A 24,975-nucleotide genomic window follows, 5' to 3' on the forward strand; every position below is an offset into this window, starting at 1 on the left:
AAAGCAAAGCTCAAAAATACCCTCCTTTCAACTCTATTAAAACACATTTCCAGCATACTAATTTTTTTTTTAAGTTACAAGAAATAAGAAAACTAAAGGCTTTGCTCTCATGGGGTTTAAAACTGACAATAAACATACCTTACAACATAGGTATATATTATTTAGGTGTGGAGGATAAATTCTTTAATACAAAACGCAAAAAACAAAGCTAAATTTCTAAAGTATTATATGGGAAGCTATCTTCATTACTCACACTGTGGAAAAACTACTTAAAATGGGACACAAAATTCAGATTTTTATAGACTGATACATCTATCTACATTAAAACTATCATTTTCAACTAGTTTTTGTTTTGTTTAAAGACAGAATCTCCAAATAGTAGATCAGGATCTCAATGTCTCATCTGGTCAAGCACTGAAGTTGTTGTATCTTCCTTATATGGACAGTACCCCAAAATTTCAGAGAAAGAGTAGTCCACTTAGGTGGCTCCTTTACATAAAGAGACATATTTTAGTCCTCTTTGAAATATTCCTACCCACTTATGGTCACAAGATTTCCAGAAATTAGAATAGCTCCTTTTCACATAAATATTAAACATATCTACTTTTAAAACAGCATTTCTTCTGTATTCATTCAGAGCTCTTTGGCTAAGCTTATTTCTCCAAAACAGTTTTCAAAATCCCTACTAGTACATTTATTACATGCCTTCCCTGGTGGCTCAGCAGTAAAGAAACCGCCTGCAATGCAGGAGATGTGGGTTTGATCCCTGGGTCAGGAAGATCCTCTGGAGAAGGAAATGGCAACTGCTCCAGCAGTCTTGCCTGGGAAATCCCATGGACAGAGGAGCCTGGAGGGCTACAGTCCATGGGATCGAAACAGAGTCGAACACAACTTCGTGACTACACAACAACGTTCATTATGTCCTCCCATATAAAAGCAATTTAAATGATCATTTCCAACACTAATCAATCTCATACTGAACACTGTGGCTATTCATTTTTTGTTCAACAGTAGTTTCAGCATTTGTACCTAACACTCCTGTGCAACCATACATAAAAACTTCACACAGCATTATACTCTAATACCCTTTTTCCTATCCCACTCCTAATCCATGTCATGTAGTTTATTCTATATTATATAAATAAATTTATTCAGTCCATCACCAGAAGGTCTGATAAAATGAAGCTTATATTGAGGCTAAGACCAATTGAAACAAATAAGAACATTTAATTATCAACAAATATGGTTCTGCAGAACACAAAATAGAATGGTAAGCATTGTAGTTATACTTCTGGTTCTGTCTGAGCATGCCTAGCTCTCCCAAGAAATCATTTCTCTGTTTGAAAAAGGAAGTATTTTCAGGTGATTTCATAACCCACTCTTAATGCTTCTATAACCTTTCCAGTCAGGAAATTCTTCCATATATATGACTTAAATTCACATGTTTTAGCTTAAGCCTTTCTCCTATTGTTCAGATCTTAAACTGAAAATTAATAAGCTATTATCTTTTCTGTAGTGAGTGAGTGAGTGAGTGAAGTCGCTCAGTCATGTCCGACTCTTTGCGACCCCATGGACTATAACCTACTAGGGTCCTCCCTCCATGGGATTCTCCAGGCAAGAGTACTGGAGTGGGTTGCCATTTCCTTCTCCAGGGGATCTTCCCGACCCAGGGATCGATCCCGGGTCTCCAGCATTCCAGGCAGATGCTTTAACCTTTGAGCCACCAGGGAAGCCCTATCTTTTCTGTAAGATATTACAAATTCAAAGCTTTTTTCAGTTGTACTTTTGCTTCTTGAGGTGACTAAACAATTCTCATTTGAATATCACATTTTAATTCCATGATTAAATAAACCTATAATTTTCCTTGTGTGTAAGGAACATTTTGAAGTGATTCTGATAATTCAGTATTAGCCAGTAACAATCATCAACAAAGCAAATTTTATCAAAGCCACTGAATTTTAAAACTAATTTGTTTATCTTACTATCTACTTAACAGTTTAAGTGACAGGTATTAAAAATTGTCATATAAATTACAAAATTCTAGTACAGCAAAATACCTGAGAAACACTTAAATTTATGTAACAGATTTACTTCATATAGTTCAGCTTTCCACAGATGATTACAGTTTTTTCACTCTTATTGTTTCAGGAACACCAAAGTATTCTGTACTTTCTGCACATATTTCACCTATACAAAATTTATCAAGGAAGGGTAGTACAGATTTGTGTTTCAGTACTAGAGCTCCAGAACCAGACTGTTGAGCCAAAATCCAAGTGTGGCCAGTTAGTAAACTATATATTGGGGTTAGCCAAATAAAAGGTTCATTCTTTTTTTCCCCATTAAGATGGCTCTAGTAGCACTCAGATATCTTTAACTTCATTCAAAACAAAATTAGATTGTACTGTGGCAGCTGTCATATCAGTGTGCATTTAAAAAAAATTATCAAAATTCATGAATTTTTGTGTAGTCATTTTGAAGACGGAAGAAAAAAGGACCATTTTCGGCATATTAAGTTTATTATTTCAATAAAGGTAAAAACCAACTAAAACGCAAAAAAGACTTCCGCAGTGTATGAAGAAGGTGCCATGACTGATGGAACATGTCAAAAGTGGTCTGCAAAGCTTCATGCTGGAGATTTCTCAATAGATGATGCTCCACAGTTGGGGAGACCAGTTGAAGTTGATAGCAATCAAAGCAAAGACATTAAATGAGAACAATCAACGTTATACCATGTGGAATATAGCTGATATACTCAAAATATCTAAATCAAGTGCTGAAAACCATGGGCTGAAAATCAGCTTGGTTTTGTTAATCATTTTGATGTTTGGGTTCCATATAAGTTCACGTATTTTTGCATGCAAATCTCTATTAAACATTCTGTTTTTAAAACAAACTGTGACAGGCAATGAAAACTAGATACTGTGCAATCATGTGGAATGGAAGAGATCGTGGAACAAGCAAAATGAACCACCACCAACCACACCAAAGGCTGGTCTTCATTCAAAGATGATGATGCTGTATACACGGTGGTATTAGAAGGGAGTCCTCTATTACGAACTCCTTCTGGAAAATCAAATGATTAATTCCAAGAAGAACTGCTCCCAGTCAGACCAAGTGAAAGCAGTAGTTAAGGAAAAGCATCCAGAATTGGTCAACAGAAAACACACAATCTTCCATCAGGATAATGTAAGACTGCATGTTTCTCTGATGATACATGCTACAGCTTGGCTGGGAAGTTCTGATTCATCTGCCATATTCACCAGACACTGTATCTTCAGATGTCCATTTATTTCAGTCTTTATAAAGTTCTCAATGGAAAAACTCTCAACTCCCTGGAAGACTGTAAAAGGCACCTGGAACAGTTCTTTGTTCAAAAAGATAAAAAGTTTTTTGATAAGATGGAATTATGAAGTTGCCTTAAAAATGGTAGAAGGTAGTGAAACAAAACAGTGAATAGGCTGTTCAATAAAGTTCTTGGTGAAAATGAAAAATGTGTCTTTTATTTTTAACTTAAAAAAATCAAACGAACTTTTTGGCCAACTCAACACTACTGAGAAAAGTTATTTAAACCTATCTGTGCCTCAATTTCCTCATGGTAAAATGAGAACAAATAGTGGTTAAGAATCCGCCTTGCAGTGCAGAGGAGGCAAGTTCAATCCCTCATGGGGGAACTAAGATCCCACATGCTGCAGAGCAACTAAGCCTGAGCACTCGGAGGCCATGCCTTGCAACTAGAGAGCCCACATGCTGCAACGACTGAACCTGCATGTCACAACTAGAGAGTCCATGCGCCACAACAAAAGATCCTGCATGATGCAAGTAAGACCCAACAGTCAAACAAACAAACATATAAGAAAGAATATCAATCAGACTGAGACTGAAATAACTACTTAGATTGTTTTTACATAAAAGACTAAATACTACAGTAAATATATTGAAAACAAATGTACAATATTTTGGAGAGGAAAGTTTTAAGAATTTTGAAAGTACAAAAAGAATCCTCCATTTAAAACTAAACATACTCAAGTCTTTCTGTGGAGAGGAACTATTTTCACTTTCTGGAGGCTTTGTGAGGATTAAATCGGTAGGAATTCGAGAGGGTGCTGACAGTAAATCCCTACATGGAGCCTACAGAGGATCATCTATGCAGGCCAAATTATATGGGTAGATTCTTCTCATTTTACATAGAGATTAAAATAAACTCTAAGAGCACATAATATATAAGGTGGTAGAGCAAAGATCATAGTTCAGTATCCCTTACTCTTGCCCTTCAACTTTTCCCCCACATCACATTAACTATAAAATTTCATGAACCAAAGGAAATAAACATTCCATATTAAACAACTTGATAAACAAACATAAGAGGTTTGCAAATTAATAAGTGCAATAGCCATCCAGTTTTGTTTTATTTACTTAATGTCAATATGCTGGTGCTTATGCCATCTTCTTAAAGAAAGTCCTATTTACTCAGTTTCCTAATGACTGGACAGATTCAATATTTTATGGTTGCCTATATGAAGGACATTATGCTAGACACCAAGGACAGAAATTTAAAAGATCTAAGATGGCTTTTGTGCAGCCTTAAGAACTATCAGATTGAGGCTGAAATAACCATTTAGATTGTGTTTACATAAAAGACAGAACATTACAGTAAAAACTCTGAAAACAAATGTACAATATTCTGGAGGGAAAAGTGTTAAGAATTTTGGAAGTACAAAAGGAATGCTTTATCTAAAACTAAACGAACTCAGTCTTTTTGTGAAAAGGAACTATAGGTCAAAATATCTTTAGTCCAGAGGTGGCCTAAAATCTGTCTAAATCACATTCTCTACTTTCCTATTATAAACAACTTAACTCACCTTCTAATTTAAAGTACACATCTCCATTCAGCTCCAAGAAAGCTGGCAACCAAGCTTATCCTCTCCAGCAAAACACTGGACAACTCTTCTTTAAGAAATGTGACTGCCAAAAAGACTTAAAAGAGCTAACATCAGAGACTTTCCCCCAAAAGAAATCAGGCAAATTGTCCTACAGAGACGCCCAATAAACCCACATAAGAGCTTAAAAGCAAATTTTTGTGTTCAACTCTTAAAAAAGACAGTTAAGAATTAGTAGTTCTCTGAGGACCACATCAAACAAGAAATTAAAAAACTAGAATAAAAAGTGAAAGGCAATTTATAAAAAACTGAGTAATGAGAAAGTCATATCCCTTTAATGTTCTCAAAATGACAAGAGATATAGCAGAGATTAACAAACGGTGAAAATCAATTATACTTCAATAAAAAAATGTTAGTGACAAGAGAAGATGCTAGACTCAAAAAAATTCTACGGACAGAAACAATCAGAAAACAAAGAGCTCTTTGAAATTAAAATGATAGCACAAATAAAATGTAACAGAAGTTGAGAAAATCTTTTGGGAATTAAAACAGAAGCAAATGAAAAAGGGACCAGATAAGATACAGTTAGAGGATCAATCCACAAGGTTTAATAAGAATTCCAGAGTGAAAATGGAGAACAGAATATCACATTAGTTAAGTCAAGAAATTTTCCTGAAACTAAACTTATGTTTCCAGTTTGAAAGGATTTATACCTATTACTCAGCATATAAAATGAAAACAAACACATTATCATGAAAGATCAAAAGACGAAGAGTTATAATGGCAACACTAGACACTACAAGACAATATATTAATGTCTTCAAATTTCTGAAGAAAGAACACATCCAACCTAAAATTCTAACGCCACCAAACTTCAGTGGAAGGGCTGTACAAACACATTTTCAGATATACAAGGTCTAAAAAAACTTTCTCCCATGTTCCTTTTTGGGATTTTCTCCAAGATGGTGGAGTAGAAGGACACATGCTCATCTTCTGCAAGAACTCCTAAGAATCTGTATGCAGGTCAAGAAGCAACAATTAGAACTGGACATGGAACAACAGACTGGTGCCAAATTGGGAAAGGAGTATGTCAAAGTTGTATATTGTCTCCCTACTTACGTAACTTATATGCAGTGTACATCATGAGAAACGCTGGGCTGGATGAAGCACAAGCTGGAATCAAGATTGCTGGGAGAAATATCAATAACCTCAGATATGCAGATGACACCACCCTTATGGCAGAAAGTGAAGAACTAAACAGCCTCTTGATGAAAGTGAAGGAGGAGGGTGAAAAAGTTGGCTTAAAACTCAACATTCAGAAAACTAAGATCATGGCATCTGGTCCCACCAGTTCAATTCAGTCGTTCAGTCGTGTCCGACTCTTTGCGACCCCATGAATCATAGCACGCCAGGCCTCCCTGTCCATCACCAACTCCTGGAGTTCACTCAAACTCATGTCCATCGAGTCAGTGATGCCATCCAGCCATCTCATCCTCTGTCGTCCCCTTCTTCTCCTGCCCCCAATCCCTCCCAGCATCAGAGTCTTTTCCAACGAGTCAACTCTTTGCATGAGGTGGCCAAAGTATTGGAGTTTCAGCTTTAGCATCAGTCCTTCCAAAGAACACCCAGGACCGATCTCCTTTAGAATGGACTGGTTGGATCTCCTTGCAGTCCGAGTGACTCTCAAGAGTCTTCTCCAACACCACAGTTCAAAAGCATCATTTCTTCGGCACTCAGCTTTCTTCCCAGTCCAACTCTCACATCCATACATGACCACTGGAAAAGCCATAGCCTTGACTAGATGGACCTTTGTTGGCAAAGTAATGTCTCTGCTTTTGAATATGCTGTCTAGGTTGGTCATAACTTTCCTTTCAAGGAGTAAGCGTCTTTTAATTTCATGGCTGCAGTCACCATCTGCAGTGATTTTGGAGCCCAAAAAAAACAAAGTCTGACTCTGGTCCCATCACTTCATGGCAAATAGATGAGGAAACAATAACAGTGACAGACTATTTTTCTGGGCTCCAAAATCACTGCAGATGGTGACTGCAGCCATGAAATTAAAAGACGCTTGCTCCTTGGAGAAAAGTTATGACCAACTAAGATAGCATATTAAAAAGCAGAGACATTACTTTGCCAACAAAGGTCTGTCTACTCAAATCTACGGTTTTTCTAGTAGTCACATATGGATGTGAGAGTTGGACTACAGAGAAAGCTGGGCACTGAAGAATTGATGGTTTTGAACTGTGGTGTTGGAGAAAACTCTTTGAGAGTCCCTTGGACTGCAAGGAGATCCAACCAGTCTATCCTGAAGGAAAACAGTCCTGAATATTCATTGGAAGGATTGATGTTGAAGCTGAAACTCTAATACTATGGCCACCTGGTGGGAAGAACTGACTCACTGGAAAAGACCCTGATGCTGGGAAAGATTGAAGGCGGGAGGAGAAGGGGATGACAGAGGATGAGATGGTTGGATGGCATCACTGACTCAATGGACATGAGTTTAAATAAGCTCCGGGAGTTGGTGATGGACAGGGAGGCCTGGTATGCTGCAGTCAATGGAGTCGCAAAGAGTCAGACACAACTGAGCGTCTCAACTGAACATGTTCCTTTTATTAGGAAGCTACTTACTGGTAGATAGATTTACATAATGAGGGAGTGAACAATAAAGAAGAAAAATGTAATCTGAGAAACAAGGAATCCATGCACAGGAGAGACAAGGAAAACCTCAAAATAAAAATAAAGGTTGACAGCTGTACATCATTCATGGAGGGTAACTAGTATAGAAAGCAGAGACATCAATTTGCCGAAAAAGGTCCCTATAGTCAAAGCTATGGTTTTCCCAGTAGTCATGTATGGATGTGAGGTTTGGACCATAAAGAAGGCTGAACACCAAAGAATTGATGCTTTCAAATTATGGTGCTGGAGAAGATGCTTGAGAGTACCTTGGACAGCAGAAGATCAGTCGATCTTAAAGAAAATCAACCCTGAATATTTACTGGAATGACTGATTCTGAAGCTGAAGCTCCAGTACTTTGGCCACACTGATGCAAAGAGCCGACTCATTGGAAAAGACCCTGATGCTGGGAAAGACTGAGGGCTGGAGGAGGGGGTGGCAGAGGATAATATGGTTGGATAGCAAAGTCAGTGGATATGAATTTGAGCAAACTTTGGGAGATGCTAAAGGTCGGGCAAATAAATTAGAAAGGATCGTAAGATTCTGGGGGAGATGTCCCAGGCAGATCAAACTGAGAGAAAACCTGAAACATTCAAGTTCCGAAGAAAATCTGCCATCTTATGAAAGGAGGAATAAAAAATTATGTTTGTATTTGCCTGTGCTTGCATAAAAAAATTCCAGAGTATATATAACATATATATATATATATATAATTACTAATGGAGGAGGAAATAAGGAATGAGGTCACACGAACAGAAGCAGTAGTAAGGTTTTCTTGAATATAATTTTACATAATTTTGATTTGTGAAATATGTGACTGTATTAACAGTTAAAAATAAAGTTAGGGGAGAAAAAAAGTGGTCCAGTTTAAAGTCCTAACAGAAATGGGTTGACTTCTTAAGTATCTCCTTCAACTTTGGAAGCTCTAATTCAAGAATTTCAACTCGAAGATGCTTCAACTATTAGTCATATTTACAACGTACCTTTCCCGAAACACCATACTCCTCTGTCACTTCTCTGTACCTTTTACTTATACCTTTCAAAGTAACTGCATTCATCACACTATACTGTACTCAGTCATGTCTGACTCTTTGTGACCCCAAGAACTGTAGCCCACCACACTTCTCTATCCATGGGATTTTCCCAGCAAGAATACTAGAGCTGGTTGCTGTTTCCTCCTCCAGGGGCTCTTCCTGACCTAGGGAATCAAACCTGAATCTCCTGTGTCTCCTGCACTGGCAGGTGGATTCTTTACCACTGAGCCATCTGGGAATCCCATTATATATTTCTTCCATGATGAAATGTTTATTTCTTAAGAGTAGGCTCATATTAAACTACTTGACCGCACAGCAGTTTTCAGTGCCAGGCACTCTTCTAAATACTTTACCTTTTAGTAACTAACTTAATCTCCACAGTACCTGTATATGATAGGTCCTATTATTTTTATTTTATAGAAAAAGTCAATAATTTGCCCCTCATCAGTGTTTAGAGTTAAAATATGAAACCCAGACACAGTGCTCATAATTACTAGCTCTATTGATTAGCTTTACCATTTCAGAACAAGATATGGAAAAAATTCCTTCTGTTCTAAATACAATATGAAGCTCTAAGATACAACTGGTTTAATATTATCTAGAACCTAGTAGTTCTCAAAATATGGTCCACCAACTCCCAGGATCTCTAGGACCCTTTGGCTGGGCCCACTACTCTTCTGAGGGTCAAAACCATTTTCGGAATATCAAGATGTTATTTGGCTTTTTATCGCTTTCATTCTCTCATGAGTGTATAGTGGAGTTTCTCAGAGCTTATGTGGTGTGTGATATTATAAGAGACTGAATGCAGAAGCAGTTATTAGAACCAGATGACGTTTAATACATCAGATATTACATAGATTTGCAAATATGCAAAACGATGCCACTCTTTCACTAAATTTTTGTTTGGAAAATAGTCCTCTTTCATTAAAATGATTATGTCAACATGTAATAGATTTTATACTATTATTTTTAGATGAAATAAATATTTTAAAATTTTCCAATTAACTTTTGATGCAGTAAACAGAGATATAAAAAGCTCTGTAGAAGCCTCAACAATTTGTGAAAGTGTAACAGGATTTTAAGAAGAAACAAAGAGCACTGACCTAGCCAGTCAAAACAGTTCAGTATTTCTTGTCTCTGATATTAAGATTTTTTTTCCAACACTGCATACTACAATTCAAAAGAACTAATGTAAAAAAGGTAATAAGTAAAAAAATAAGCAGTACTAAGCCAGGTATGTGTTTCTTTTTGAGATTACACTTCCTAATTTGTAACTCATAACATTTGTTTGTATTATTTTCTACTCTAAACTATCATGACATTCTTAGAAGTGCCTCTGCATTTCAAGACAATGATCGAAAGTAGTAACAAAAGAGGTTCCTCAAATAAAACTTAAATACACAGATTTAAGATGTGTATTTCAACATTTCTTTATTAAATCATCTATACTACTGAAATACAAAGAAACCATAAAAGTTTACTACAGTAAGATTACCAAGACTGATGTCATTAATTCAGTATGAGACTTCGTAATACTAAACAATTCATCTTCACTATAGAGCACAGATCCTTAATTTTTTGAAAAGCTAAATAAAACAGTCTATCTAACTTCAAATCTGTTCCATGAATCTGTCTTTAATAATTATTTGACACATTTTAGGCACTATAATAAAAGAAAATAATTTAAAATAACTTTAACAATACAAAACTAATTTTGTTCAACTAAAAAAAAAACGTATAAAATTATGGTCACTTTTTTTACGTGCCATGATAAAGGCTGTATGTAAATTATTGGAATCCATGTCCCCTGAGCATATGTACTATCCCCATATACAATCAAATAATTTAAGTACAAAATGTTATTGTTGGGAATTCACTGACAGTCCAGTGGTTAGGACTCCGCACTTTCACTGGCTGGCGTGGGTTCAATCCCGGGTTGGGCCCAGAAATCATGCAGTGCAGCCTTCCCCTCCCCAAAGAGTTACTGTTACTATTAATTGCATAAGGAAAAAATGTAGACTTCACCATAACAAAGATGACTTTGGCTTTGGTTACTATTAGATTTAATCATCATTCATTCTGAGTACCTGCTATAAGCCTGGCACTCTTCTAGGCACTGGGGATACAATGAACAAAAAAATAATTTTTAATCTTCATGGGACTTGCATTCTGTTGTGGGAAACAGACAAAAATAAACACAAGTAAGAATTAGAAATATGGTAAATGCTATTAAAGAGACAAGGCTTTGCTACAGATTAGTCTTTGAAAGATGACATGTGGAATTCTAAAACCTAAAAATAAAAAATTCATGAGTTAAATCAAGATGACATGGACTCTAGACTTTTGCTAATGCATAAGAAAACTACAGACACTGCCTGTGAAAACAGAGATCAATCTTTCCAAAGCCAATGGACGGTATTACTGAGCAATACAGTGGTCTCAAAAGATAATAAATCTCACAGTTCTACAGTTAAAAAGCATGTAAACACAATGCTAAAAAAAAAAACACCTAAGATGAGCCTACGGAGACAGGACAACCAAATGTAATGTGGCATCCTGAATTGAATGTTTAAAGACAAAGAGATAAAAATTAAGAAGACCTGAATAAGCTATATATTTTAGTTAATAATGTATCAATATTGGTTCATTAACAGTAACAAATGCACCATAGAGATATAAGATGTTAACAATAGAGGAATCCGGGTGGGGCTAGATGGGAACTCTGCAAGATCTTAATTTTTCTGTAAATCTAAAACTGCTCTAAAAAATCAAGTCTAGTTACAAAAAATTTAAGACGGTGGAAGGAAGGGGAGTTAGTTAAGATTTAAGAAATTAAATGAGAAGCCATAAAACTCTGCAATGTGAATTAGAATATAAATACTCAAGAAATTCAAAGGAAACTTGCAGATTCTTAAATTATGGTCTCTATTCATACTAAAATCTTCCTAAGACAGAGATTAATGTATTTTTCATGCAAACTGAATAGCTCTGCATCACAATGTAAGGCAGGCAATCAAATCCCTAGAGTGCACCATAAGCACTTTGTGTGTGTATGTGTATGTGCGTCCTATTTATCAATAATGACCAATAGGTGTATTTTATGTATGGCACTGTCTTGAAACTGTCATAAAATACATAGACAGGGATCAATCTCAGAGGTTTCAGTAAGTTACTTAAAGGAACAAGTTTATATTTACTTGGAAATATATAAAGGAAAAATACGCAATGAGGAGACTTGATAAGAGGTCAGGGAGAAAAAATTATTTACGAAAGGAGAAAAACAATTCCTCAAGACCAACTGGAAGCAATTTTGCAACTATTATTAACCTATTTTAATGCCATTCCAATTAATATAAATAGTTCTAAGTAGTAATAAGAGCTCCGAATTTATTTGCTATCTATCAGTTATTTTCTTTCCCATCAAAAGAAATAAATGTCTTCTATAGCCTAACCTAAAATATCTAGCAGGTAACTCAACTGTCTGATGACTCGGGAGAAACTAATTAATCTCTCAATGACTCAATTTTAAAGACAAGAAAAATGTGAGAGAAACAACAGAGCATGATAATCGCTAAACTACAGAGTATGAAGTTTGCATAATATGGCATAAAATTAGAATTACCATAAGAATTTTAGAAACGGTCATCACAAAATTAGAACCTTATACCTAATTTGTATTACTCTGTAGTACAATGACAGCACAAGTTTGACCAGGTAAATGACACAACAATTTCACTCATCAGATACTAATATTAACTATACAAGAATCATTTAGTCAAAATGATATTACATATTCAAATCTAATTTAGATAACAAGTGGATGAATCGATTCCTTCTCTACTCTCCTCTTCTCTACTCCCAAAGCCCAAATGAAATCCTACAAAACAAAGATGTTCATTATTCTAAACCTGTCTCTCAAAGTAATCCTAAATATTGATATATATTTGGAAAATACTAATGAAATGGAATAATTAACACCTCCCCAGTAATTCCTGTCTGCACCACCGTGAGGAGAATCAGATACTGCTTCGCGTTGAAGCAGAAAAAGGAGAGGTGAGATGTGAAAAATTCCAAGTAAAACGATCATGACATAGCATCTGGCATGGAAAGGCATGAACACTGCCGAAAGGATCGTCAGGGATGAAAGTCAAAAGAAAAAAACGAGGTTTTCCAACGAGCCACAGCCTAACCCAAGGGGCAAAAATCGCCACTGCCGCCGCCACTCCCTCACTCACCAACCACTCCATCCTCAAGTCCCCTCCAATTCAGATACATATCCTCCAAAACCCTGGCCAATTCCCCCACCCAGGCGAAAACAATCCAATAATTTCCTAGGACCGCCCCCCACACACACACACCTACTTCCCACCTTCGGTAAGACCCGCACCTCTCGCGGCTAAACCTCTGGGGAAAACAACGCCCAGATCCCACCCTCCTAGCGCAAGGTTGAAGAGTGCCGGTTACCCAGCGTGGGGCTTCCCGGGTGGGCCTCACAGAGCAGACCAACTGGGATAAGAGCAAGGAACAAGGGTGGGGCTCAAGGGAGGGAGCTGGGGTTGGCGAGACGACGGAGACCGGAGGAAGAAAGGGATGGACAGCAGGCTGGGGCTGGGCGGGGTGAGGAGTGGGGAGGGCAGATCGACCGGAGAGGGCCGGGCTGCGGGGAACGGAGCCCGTGGACTGAAGGGTCAAAATCCGAGCGACGGATCATGGGAAGAGGAACGGGTGGCGAAGAGGGGTCGGCGAACCGAATACGGGCAGGGGCTGCGGGGGGTAGAACCGAGCGCGAACGCGAGGCCCGCAGGGAGCCTCCACGGACTGAAGGGCCGCATTGGGGGGCGGTGCGGGGAAGCCACGGCCAGCTGCCAGGAGTGGGGGAGCCGCGCACTCACCGCTCTGCTCCCCCAGGAACACCAGCTTGAATTTCCTCAGCGGATTCCCGAAGTCTCCGCCCGCGGACATGATGGAGCCGGAGAAGCTGCCGCCGCCTCAGCCCAGAGACCTCCCGGACCGACGCCGCTCCAGCCGGTTGACGAAGAGGCTACAGGAAGGGCCGGCTCCGAGCTCTCTCGGCCCCTGCAGGGCCCGGCGGCGGAGCAAGGCTGGAGAGCAGGGCTCCTCTACACAGACAGGCAGCCGTCGCCGTCGCCTCCCCTCGGAGTCGCCTAGCACCTGGCGAGGCCCGCAGCTAGAAAGGGAATGAAGGCGGTATCGGAAGCAGCCAGGGGTGTGCTAGGGGTGGGGGGGATCCCAAGGCTAGAGCCTTTCCCCTCTCAGCACCCGGCACCGAAACTGAGGTGAGGGTGGCGGAGTGGGAGCCGCAGAAGCGTTTGGGACCTCTCACACGCAGCGTTTCAGCTCCACAGCCGCCGCCGCCGCAGCCCAACCTGCTGAGTGCGCGAGCCTGTGGCGCGGCGCGGGGCGAGCCCGGGCGCGAGCCTGCCGCCCCGCCAGCCCCGGCGTGCGTGCGTGCGCGTGCGCGCCACAGACTGCGCCTTCCTGGTTCTGCCTGCTTTCCCGGCTCCGCCCGCTCAGCGGAGATCAAGGGTGGTTAGGTTTCCACCGGCTTGGGAAGATGCAGGGAGGTGGTGGGGCGGAGGTGGAGGCACTGTTGGAGGTGGAATAGGGAGCACTTACGTCAGTTACTGGATGAACCAATCGAAAGAGGTCAAGGGCAGGCAGAGATGGGAGTGAGTTGGCGGCGCCAGAGCGAGCGCGCTACCCTCGCGTGGTGGAAAGCGGCTGAGCGTGGCGGCCATGTGAAGTGTGGCCAGGCCCAGCCTGAGGGGAGGGGAGGGGAGGGAATTGGGGCGGAGGCGGGGCCGGAAAGGAAAGGGAATTGACCCAGACAAGTGCAGGTGAAGTCGGAAGGCCTTAGGTGTGCAGATGGTTCCTCTTTCCTGAGCCCTCAACCTTGCTTCTCATTCCTCACATCCGCCTTTCACCCACTTTCTCCATTTTCTTTCTTATAATTCCTCACATGATACCCTTCTTGGTACATTCTCCGCTGTTGCTCCGAGGAGTTTCTTAACTACCAGAAGCAGGGCTTTCATATTTTTTGCAGATGAAGAAACAGAAGCTCATGGGAAGGAAATGACTTACAAAATCCACAGTCATAAAGTGGAACCCAGGTTTTGTCTTTTCCCCCATTGAACCTCCACAACTCCTGTTGATAAGCCTATTCACTTTCCTTGCCTGACCTGTTATGGTCTTCTGTTACCAATCTTTGTTGTTCAGATATGGACAGCTTTAGGTGACCCCACCTTCTACTGTGATAGAAAAGGATTTAGATATCAGGTAAACCAAATCCTCCATTTCACAGCTGGTGTAACTGAGGCTCATGTAGGAAATGGGTTTGCAGAAAGGTCTCACAGCAAATTGGAGGTAGAGCATGGCCCTGATGTGGGGAAGTGGATATTCTAAGGATCATCTGTTTCTTCTAAAGCAGGGTTTCTGAACCTGCTGTGGGTAGACCTCCCTTAAATTAGCCATCTACAGCTTGCCTATTTTTCTGTGAAGAGAATCCATAACTTTCAACCCAGTTCATGACCCCCAAAGTGAAGATGACCCCCAAAACTAATGTCACACTCAAGAGGAGCTCAAGAAGATGTGACAACTAAGAGTAATGTGTGTACTAACATGATAACTAAACCGTTAAGGCTGAATGGGATCCTGGAACAGAGAAAGGACATTAGGCAAAAACTAAGGGAATCTGAATATATATGGACTTTAGTTAATTACAGTGTAACAATATTCAGGTATTAATTGTAACAAACATATCATACTAATGCAGGGTAATAGAGGAAACTGGGGGTGAGGAGAGGCACATGGGGATTTCCCGTACTCTCTACTCAATTTTTCTGTAAATCTAAAACTTTAAAAAAATAAAGTCTATTAATAAAAGATAAATAAATGTTAAGAATTATCAAATAAATTGTCAAATTAGAGAATTTGGCATCAACCCCTACCATACTTCAGTCACAACTCCCCATACTATAGGACAGCATATGAAAAAGTAATCCTTGCCCTTGAAACAGACACTTTTGAAAACTGGTATCAAAAATACTTCCAAGTTAATAATAAAAAATAAGTTATTAAATTTGTGTATAGAGCCATACCATTCACAAAACACATTTATGTATATTTTCTCATTATTTGAGGGTTATTTACTTAGCTATAGAAATGACAGGATCAAACAATTGCCTTCTCAAACCCAGGGATGAATTGCTGAATGAACTAGGATAAATTGAGGGGAGGAAAAGAGACTCTTAAGTCTTCATCTATTCTGGCCTATCAAGACAACAGATATATCCTCAAGTCTCCTTCTCCATCAAAATTTACTTCTGTCTAGTTCCTGTCAACCAAGCAGCAGAAAGATTTTAGAACACACACCTAAAATGAAATGGTAAAAACCTCAGTTGTGACATGGAAACAACTTTGATTTTTCCTTTTTAATATTTGATTTTAAAAGTAATTTGTCAGGTCTGCTAAGGCCCTCCCCATTGGTAATCCAGAACCTTAGTACACAAAGAGAGAAGCTAATACCAAGTAGAAAAACTGCAAACAAAAATGAGTGGTGATTTTTCTTTCTGATGTGTACCAGGTCTTCATTATGTTTCCTAAAATAACCTTTAAAGGAACATCTGAGGATTGAAACTATAATTATTTTGTGCTCCCTCCAGAACTTTATGAATCAATTCTTCCCTGCTGCTTTGATCTCTGTAATCACCTGGGTGGGTGTGACTATTCCTACCATTCTAAAGAGCAATATTACATAGGCATCTCTTACCTCAGATGTTTTTAATGTTTTAACTTGGCATTTTGCATCAACACATACACAGCCTCATTCTCTTCTGAAGCTAAATTCATATTTATCAAGTGCTCTGTGTAAGCAATATGTTTTATCTTTAGAGATCTTATGGTCTAAAAGTTGCATATTGTGTACTATGCAAATCCATTCATCAAATGGAGAAATTACTTGGAAGAAGAAGGGCCTCTTTCAAGGGTGCTTTCCCCAAAGGGTGCTTCCCCCAACACTTTCACCTCTGTGATTTCTCTTTATCTTGAACATCTTCCTTCCTCTTCCCAATTCCTACTCATTCTTTAAAATCACCTTTTAAAAGTTCTTTAAAATTCCTCATTCTGCCCCCATTCCCACCAGGAGTAAATACCCTCCCTGTCCTCCCACTGCATCCTGCGGGCATGCCAGGTCACTTCAGCTGGGTCTGACTCTTTGCCACCCTACACACTGTTGCCTGCCAGGCTCCACTGTCCATGGGGGTTCTCCAGGCGAGAATAGTGGAGTGAGTTGCTTTTACCTCCTGCAGGGGATCTTCCCAACCCAGGGATAAACCCCTTGTTTCTTTCATTTCCTGCATTGGCAGGTGGGTTCTTTACCACTAGCACCACCTGGAAAGCCCTCTGTTGTATCCTATTCTTCCCCATCACTTAATTGTATTTGTTAATTGTCTGATTAACCTGACTACAAGCTTAATGACGTAAAAGCTCATGTTTTGTATTCCCAACACTTGCAGAGTGCTTGCTCCACGGTAAGCATGTAACAAATTTTTGTGAAATAAATGAGAGATTATTTTTAGTTTTATTCAAAAGGTGAATGCGATTGGGGCATATGGAGATAGAAGGGCAAGAGCATTTTAGAGAAAGAGAACATCACTTAAAATCATGTGATATAAATGGATACTGCATTCCTTTAACACACTTATGGCAAAGATGCCCAGATCAGAATTTCATAACTAAAAATTGGGGACAGTGGGAGAGGACAGCCTTGGCAGCTCCATTGGAAAAGTACCAGAGCAGCATTCTTTGATTAGTTTAAAAAGGATTGCTAATTTAAAGCCCATGAGTGTGACCAGGAATCTAACACACAGAAATCGTAGTACAATTACAGCTTGTCTTTCTGCCCCCAGAGAAAAAAACCTCCTGAGGGAGGACCGAGATTTCATCTTATTTCCTGTGACAGACACTATTTGTTGTCTGTCCAAACCAACACACACACACTTCCACAATATATACTGGAAATGATGAATACTTTTCCAGCTTCCCTTCAGCTAAGCTATATGGGCACCTGACTTTGTCTGAGCCAATGGGATACGAAGGAAATGTGCCAGAGACTTCTAAGATAAATTTTCTTCCTTGATAAGAAGAGATAGATGAGGAAAAACTGCCATTTTTCTGCCACTGAGTATGGTTATATAAGGACATGATATCTAGAGCAAACACATTATGTGAACATTAATATATAATCCTGAAGAAAAAGGTAAACTCACTGATGATGGCTGAGCAAAAAGCTAAAAGGCATCATCCTATCACTGAACTTCCTCTGGGTTTCTTTTTAGCAAAATAATAAATGTCTTTGGCTCAGAGGTTAAAGCGTCTGCCTCCAATGCGGGAGACCCGGGTTTGATCCCTGGGTTGGGAAGATCCCCTGGAGAAGGAAATGGCAATCCACTCCAGTATTCTTGCCTGGAGAATCCCATGGACAGAGAAGCCTAGTAGGTTACAGTCCACGGGGTCGCAAAGAGTTGGACAAGACTGAGCGACTTCACCTCACCTTATATGTATTAATGTCTTCACAATATGTCTTTGTCACTGTTACTTGTGGCTGGAAGCATCTGATAGTCTCATCTTTAGATCCCCTAAAATACCTCATACAACTCCTTAAACATTGGGAACTCAGTACTTTGTGCATGTGTATGTATATATAATACAGTAATAGTTACCATACTGGAATGCCTTTTTCTGCTTACTACTCCCTAAAAAGAATTTATTACTCTTGGAGAAGCAGGAAATCAATAAAAGGAGAAAAACTACCCAGGTAAAAGAACTGAACTCATATTGCTCATATTTGAAACAAATAATAACTCTGGCAGGAATTCAAATTCCATCAAATGTGAAGCCTTTCTAACCTATTCTGAAAGTTATTAAAATTATTGCTACTAAAAATAATAGTGGATCAATATTACAAAGCATAAAAAATGACAAATGCCCATTAATTCAAGGTGACCAATTAAATGACCACAATTAACACAAGATATATTTAAGCAAGTCCTATTTCAAAAGTACAATTAAAAAAAAAAAAAGAAGTGGGAGGCCTCATATCAAAACCTGTTTTCCAAACACCTTATGTACTGTGGGAGTAGTATAAAGGTTATTCAGTCAAGGTGGAGGAGAAGGCAGTTAGAACCTCAATGGAATGGTTCTTCCTATGATTATGGCCAATTCATAAGCTGAGTCAGAAGTTATTTTTGCTACAGAGTGATCTACACAATCTATTTTTGATAGTTCCATTTTGTTCTGTTCATGTGAATCATGGACCCTGTTATGAATAATGCGGTTTCTCAGAGCCCTAGATGTGAGATGTTACTTCTAGGCTTTGAAATGCAGTGGGGGAAGAGGTTGCTTCTTTTAAAACTAGTCCAGAATGTGTAATACCTGACACATTGCTGGAGCTCTCGACTCCCCATACTCTATCCCCCACAAATAATAGTCTCCTCTAAGATGTGCAGGAGAATGAATCATCCCACCTGCTACTAAGAGATTATCACTCTCACAGAAAAAGAGAACAACTGCTTCTATTGCTGTTTATGTAAAGAACAGAGTATCTTAGGACAGAAAAAATGAGACCAATACTGTTTGCACTTAAATGCCAACAGACTGTACAGCCAAATTGTAACTTGCCTAAAATACCAAGAGAAACCATCTTTTTGTGGACATATTTCTGGATTTTTGAATTTTATACAAAAATCAAAAGATATCAAAATCATTATTTTGTAGCTGAAAGTATCCAGTGAGATGGTAAGCTACAATATCATTTGGAAAAACTGAACAAACTTCCAGTTTTAGCATAGTAGATTAAAGTTGTTTCTGCTTTCTTCCTTCTCTGAAACTGTTCCAAAACAAGAATGAAAAAAATAAAATGCAAACTCTGGCTTTAACATCTCTAACCCAGTTCCGTAATATTTTAAGTTAGGAGACAAAGAACAATGGTAGCTGACTAAACAGAGGATAGAAAGTGCTTACAGAAGGGAAAAGTAACAAGCAAGTCAATCAGCCAAGCAGAACACTGGAAAGGCTCAGGAATGTGAAGTTCCAGGTACCACAGAAGTTAGGGAGGAAAAAAGGGACACAAAACAAGGAACTGTATCAAAGATCATATAAACAGTAGTTAAAAACCTATCCCTAAAAGTAGAGGAAATGAACATAAGAGTCTCTAGGCATAGTATCTCTAGGCATATACATATCAGGCATAGTAGAGTACTAGAGTGAGGTGCTGTCAGAAGATATGGGGCTTGATAGCCAATGGTCTCTCTCCAAGCAACCTTCATAGCACGGGCAGCAACTTATAAGTCTGAAAAACAGAGGGAAGATCCTTTTTTATATAAGCTGAAACATCTCAGAGAAAAGACAAGTGAATTCTGAATATAGAGGTAAATTCTGCCAGTTCACCATCAAATCATCCTATATTGAACCCTTCTAATCAGTAAATGCAACCCCCTCACACTGAGCTTCCGATTATTTTGATGCTTCTCTTAAATCTGAACAAGCTGTAAAGATTTGCTATATATTTGGTAAAGTCTCAAATATTAAATAGAGAATATAAATAAATCAGGAAAAAAAAGAAAATGTATGATAAAAGCTATTACATTTTTGAAGGAAGAGCAAGATCCTATTTTTAAAAAAGGAACGCTTTCAAAACAGGCTTTCTTGGAAATTAAAATTATGATAGCCAAAGTTTAAAAATAAAATATTTGGAAAATAACATTAAGGAAATGTTCCAGAAAGCATAGCAAAAAGCTAAGAAATGGACACTAGATGGTTTGAGGAGTATCTAGGATTAATCCAGAAGACTCAGCACACAAATAATAGAAATTCTATAGAGAGAGAATAAAGAAAACTTTAATGCAGAGATTATTATAAAATAAATCATATAAAATAAGTTCTCACATCTGGGAAACATGAGTTTCCAAACTGGAAGGGTATGTCAGACATCCAGCAAAAATAAAAGAATATTTCAGGTTACATCATTATGAAATTCCGTATCAAAGAAAAGAAGATCTTAAAAGTTTCCAGAAATTAAAACAACACATGTTGAAAAGATTAAAAACCAGAATGGCATCAATATTCTCAATAATAACACTGGAAATTGTCGTGGGGGGGAGGTGTAGGGTGGATGAAGAAACTTCTAAGTGAAAAGATTTTCAACTGAGAATTCTATTCCCAAGCAAACTATCATTTAAATGTGCAGGTAGAGTAAAATACTTCGAGATATACAAGGTCTCAAAAATTCATTCTTTTCAAAAAAGCCATTGACAAGTTAAATCAAAGAGAAGGAAGTTAAAGATCCAGATATAGTAGATCTACACACAAAAGAAGTAAAGGGCATTCCTAGGAAAAGCCAAAAAAAAAAATCCAGAGAGAAATCAACCCAGCAGAAAAGAGTGAAGTTAATTTTATTTTTATTTTTTGGCTGCACCACACAGCCTGTGAGATTTTAGTTTCCCTACTAGGGATCGAACTTGCATCCCCTACATTGGAAGTGCAGAGTCTTGACCACCTGACTGCTAGAGAAGTCCTGAGAATAATAAAGTTAAATTTGACCATATGGAAAATGGAGTTGAAGGAAAACTTACCAACAAGTGCAAAAAAAAAAAAAAAACACACAACAACAACTAGACAAATGAAAAGAGAACTACAGCACCATTAGATTTTTTAAAACTATACATAGACACATTTTGATTAAATGTAACTAAATTCTATAATTGGTGTTGAAAAAACTGGACAGTCATGTGCAAAAAAAGTGAATCTTGACCACTATCTCACACCATATACAAAAATCAACTCAAAACAAATTAAAGACTTGAATGTAAGACACAAAACAATAAAATTCCTAAAAGAAAACATAGGCAGTACTTTTTTGACATTTGTCTTAGTAATATCTTTCTAGGTGTGTCTACAAAGGCAAGGGAAACAAAACCAAAAATAAACAAATGGGACAACATCAAACTAAAAAGCTTCCAAACAGCAAAAAAAAACCTATCAACAACAACAAAAAAACAACCTATTAACTGCAAATGGAACATTCAATAAGGGGTTTATATCCAAAATAATAAAGAACTCATACAACTCAACAACAAAAAGCAAACAACTCAATTGAAAAATGGGCAGAGGAGTTGAATAGACATTTTTCCAAAGAAGACCTACAGATGGCCAACTGGCACAGAAAAAGATGCTCAACAGCACTGAATATTAGGGAAATGCAAATGAAAACTATAATGAAATACCACCTCCCAACTGCTGTTTGTTGCTGTTTTAGTTTCTAAGTCATGTCTGACTCTTTTGCAACCCCATGGACTAGTCTGCCATACTCCTCTGTCCATGGGATTTCCCAGGCAAGAACACTGGAGTTGTCATTTCCTTCTCCAGGGGATCAAATCTGCATCTCCTGCATTGGCAGGCAGATCCTTCATCACTGAGCCACCAGGGAAGCCCCTCATAACTGTTAAAATGGCTACTATAAAAAAAGGCAAGATATAGCACATGCTGGTAAGGATATGGAAAAATGGAAACGCTTGTGCTGCACAATTGTTAGTAAATTGGTGCAACTACTATGGAAAACAGTATGGAGATTCCTCAAAATGTAAGAATAGAACTAACATGATCCAACCATCCTAATCCTGGGTATTTATCCAAATAAGAAGCAATTAACATGAAGATACTAGTTCAAAAGATATATGCACCCCTATATTCACTGTATCATTATTATAATAGCCAAGATATGGAAACAAACTAAGTGCCCATCAATGGATGAATGGATAAAGAAGATGTGATATATATATGTAAAATCAAATACTATTCAGTCATAAAAAGATGAAATCTTGCCATTTGTGACAACATGGATGGAACTTGAGGGTAATATTCTAAGTGAAATAACTCAGATGGAGAAAGACAAAAACTGTATGATTACACTCATTTGTAGAATATAAAAAAAAAAACAAGACTAAATAAATGAGCAAACTAAATCGGAAAAAAATAAAGCCATAGATACAGAGAATAGAGTAGTGGTTACCAAGAAGGAAGTGGCAGAGGGGAGAGAGAAATGGATAAAGGGAATCACCTTCCATGGTGACAGAAGAAGTGATGTAAGGTATATAGCAATAGAATGTTTTACACATGATATTTATATAACGTTATAAACCAATGCTCCCTCAATAAAAAAATAAATCAAAATTTAAAAATGTAAGTGATTCTTTTAAAGTACTGAGATGGTTTATGCCAGGCCACGCTGATTTTTTCTACTCCACATTCATTTTCATTCTTAAAATTTGTGCCAGTCCTTCATTAAGTATTAACCATATGTTACCATCTATTGTTATTAAATTTCTTTCAGAAAACTAAATATTTGAGTGTCTATTAAGCACCCTAATTTAGTTGTTGTTCTTTACAATAATGCTATAAGGTAGATATTATTATCTTCATTTAAAGATAAGGGAATAATAAGAGAATCATTCCTAGAGCTAACAAGAGTTGGGAATTACTTAAATCAGAATATTTACTGTCATCATTGACTTTTTCTTCTTCTTTATCATTCATATTTAGTTAGTCACCAAACCCTGTGATAGCTATCTCTTCAACATCCCTCTGTTACAATTAGTTCCATCTTCACCATTACCATTATTCAGTTCAGTTCAGTTCAGTCGCTCAGTTGTGTCCAACTCTTTGCGATCCCACGGACTGCAGCATGCCAAGCCTCCCTGTGCATCACCAACTCCCAGAGGTTACTCAAACTTATGTTCATCGACTTGGTGATGCCATCCAACCATTTCATCCTCTGTCATCCCCTTCTCTCGCCTTCAATCTTTCCCAGCATCAGGGTCTTTTCAAATGAGTCGATTCTTCGCATCAGGTGGCCAAAGGATTGGAGTTTCAGTTTCAGCATCAGTCCTTCCAATGAATATTCAGTACTGATTTCCTTTAGGATGGACTGGTTGGATTTCCTTGCAGTCCAAGGGACTCTTAAGAATCTTCTCCAACACCACAGTTCAAAAGTATCAATTCTTCAGTGCTCAGCTTTCTTTATAGTCCAACTCTCACATCCATTCATGACTACTGGAAAAACCATAGCTTTGACTAGATGGACCTTTGTTAGCAAACTAATGTCTCTGCTTTTTAATATGCTATCTATGTTGGTCATAGCTTTTCTTCCAAGGAGCAAGTGTCTTTTAATTTCATGACTGCAGTCACCATCTGCAGTGAGTTTCAGTTCAGTTCAGTTCAGTCGCTCAGACGTGTCCAACTCTTTGCAACCCCATGAATCGCAGCATGCCAGGCCTCCCTGTCCATCACCAACTCCCGGAGTTCACTCAGACTGGCATCCATCGAGTCAGTGATGCCATCCAGCCATCTCATCCTCTGTCGTCCCCTTCTCCTCCTGCCCTCAATCCCTCCCAGCATCAAAGTCTGATCCAATGAGTCAACTCTTCGCATGAGGTGGCCAAAGTACTGGAGTTTCAGCTTTAGCATCATTCCTTCCAAAGAAATCCCAGGGCTGATCTCCTTCAGAATGGACTGGTTGGATCTCCTTGCAGTCCAAGGGACTCTCAAGAGTCTTCTCCAACACTACAGTTCAAAAGCATCAATTCTTCAGCGCTCAGCCTTCTTCACAGTCCAACTTTCACATCCATACATGACTACTGGAAAAACCATAGCCTTGACTAGACGGACCTTAGTCGGCAAAGTAATGTCTCTGATTTTGAATATGCTATCTAGGTTGGTCATAACTTTTCTTCCAAGGAGTAAGCGTCTTTTAATTTCATGGCTGCAGTCACCATCTGCAGTGATTTTGAAGCCCAAAAAAATAAAGTCTGACATTGTTTCCACTGTTTTCCTCATTTGTTTCCCATGAAGTGATGGGACCAGATGCCATGATCTTCGTTTTCTGAATGTTAAGCTTTAAGCCAACCTTTTCACTCTCCTTTCTCACTTTCATCAAGAGGATTTTTAGTTCCTCTTCACTTTCTGCTATAAGGGTGATGTCATCTGCATATCTGAGGTTATTGATATTTCTCCCGGCAATCTTGATTCCAGCTTGTGTTTCTTCCAGTCCAACGTTTCTCATGATGTACTCTGCATATAAGTTAAATAAGCAGGAATGACAATATACAGCCTTGACTACTCCTTTCCCAATTTGGAACCAGTCTGTTGTTCCATGTCCAGTTCTAACTGTTGCTTCCTGACCTGCATACAGGTTTCTCAAGAGGCAGGTCAGGTGGTCTGGTATTCCCATCTCTTTCAGAATTTTCCACAGTTTATTGTGATCCACACAGTCAAAGGCTTTGGCATAGTCAATAAAGCAGAAGTAGATGTTTTTCTG

At 38.6% G+C, this 24,975-nt stretch overlaps 1 protein-coding gene across 3 annotated transcripts in view; it reads right to left on the reverse strand.

Moving 5' to 3' along the window:
- RAB6A (RAB6A, member RAS oncogene family) overlaps positions 1-13,958 on the reverse strand; it is an 84,893-nt gene extending 70,935 nt beyond the window's left edge. For all 3 annotated transcript variants that reach the window (XM_068989385.1, XM_068989383.1, XM_068989384.1), the window contains exon 1: positions 13,478-13,958. In XM_068989385.1, the coding sequence (XP_068845486.1) occupies positions 13,478-13,547 (70 nt within the window). In that variant the 5' untranslated portion in view covers positions 13,548-13,958. The remainder of the gene's footprint in view (positions 1-13,477) is intronic.
- Between the last annotated feature and the right edge of the window lie 11,017 nt (positions 13,959-24,975).

Source organism: Capricornis sumatraensis, chromosome 16 (assembly GCF_032405125.1).
Source record: "Capricornis sumatraensis isolate serow.1 chromosome 16, serow.2, whole genome shotgun sequence".
In the NCBI taxonomy this organism is placed as follows: domain Eukaryota; kingdom Metazoa; phylum Chordata; class Mammalia; order Artiodactyla; family Bovidae; genus Capricornis; species Capricornis sumatraensis.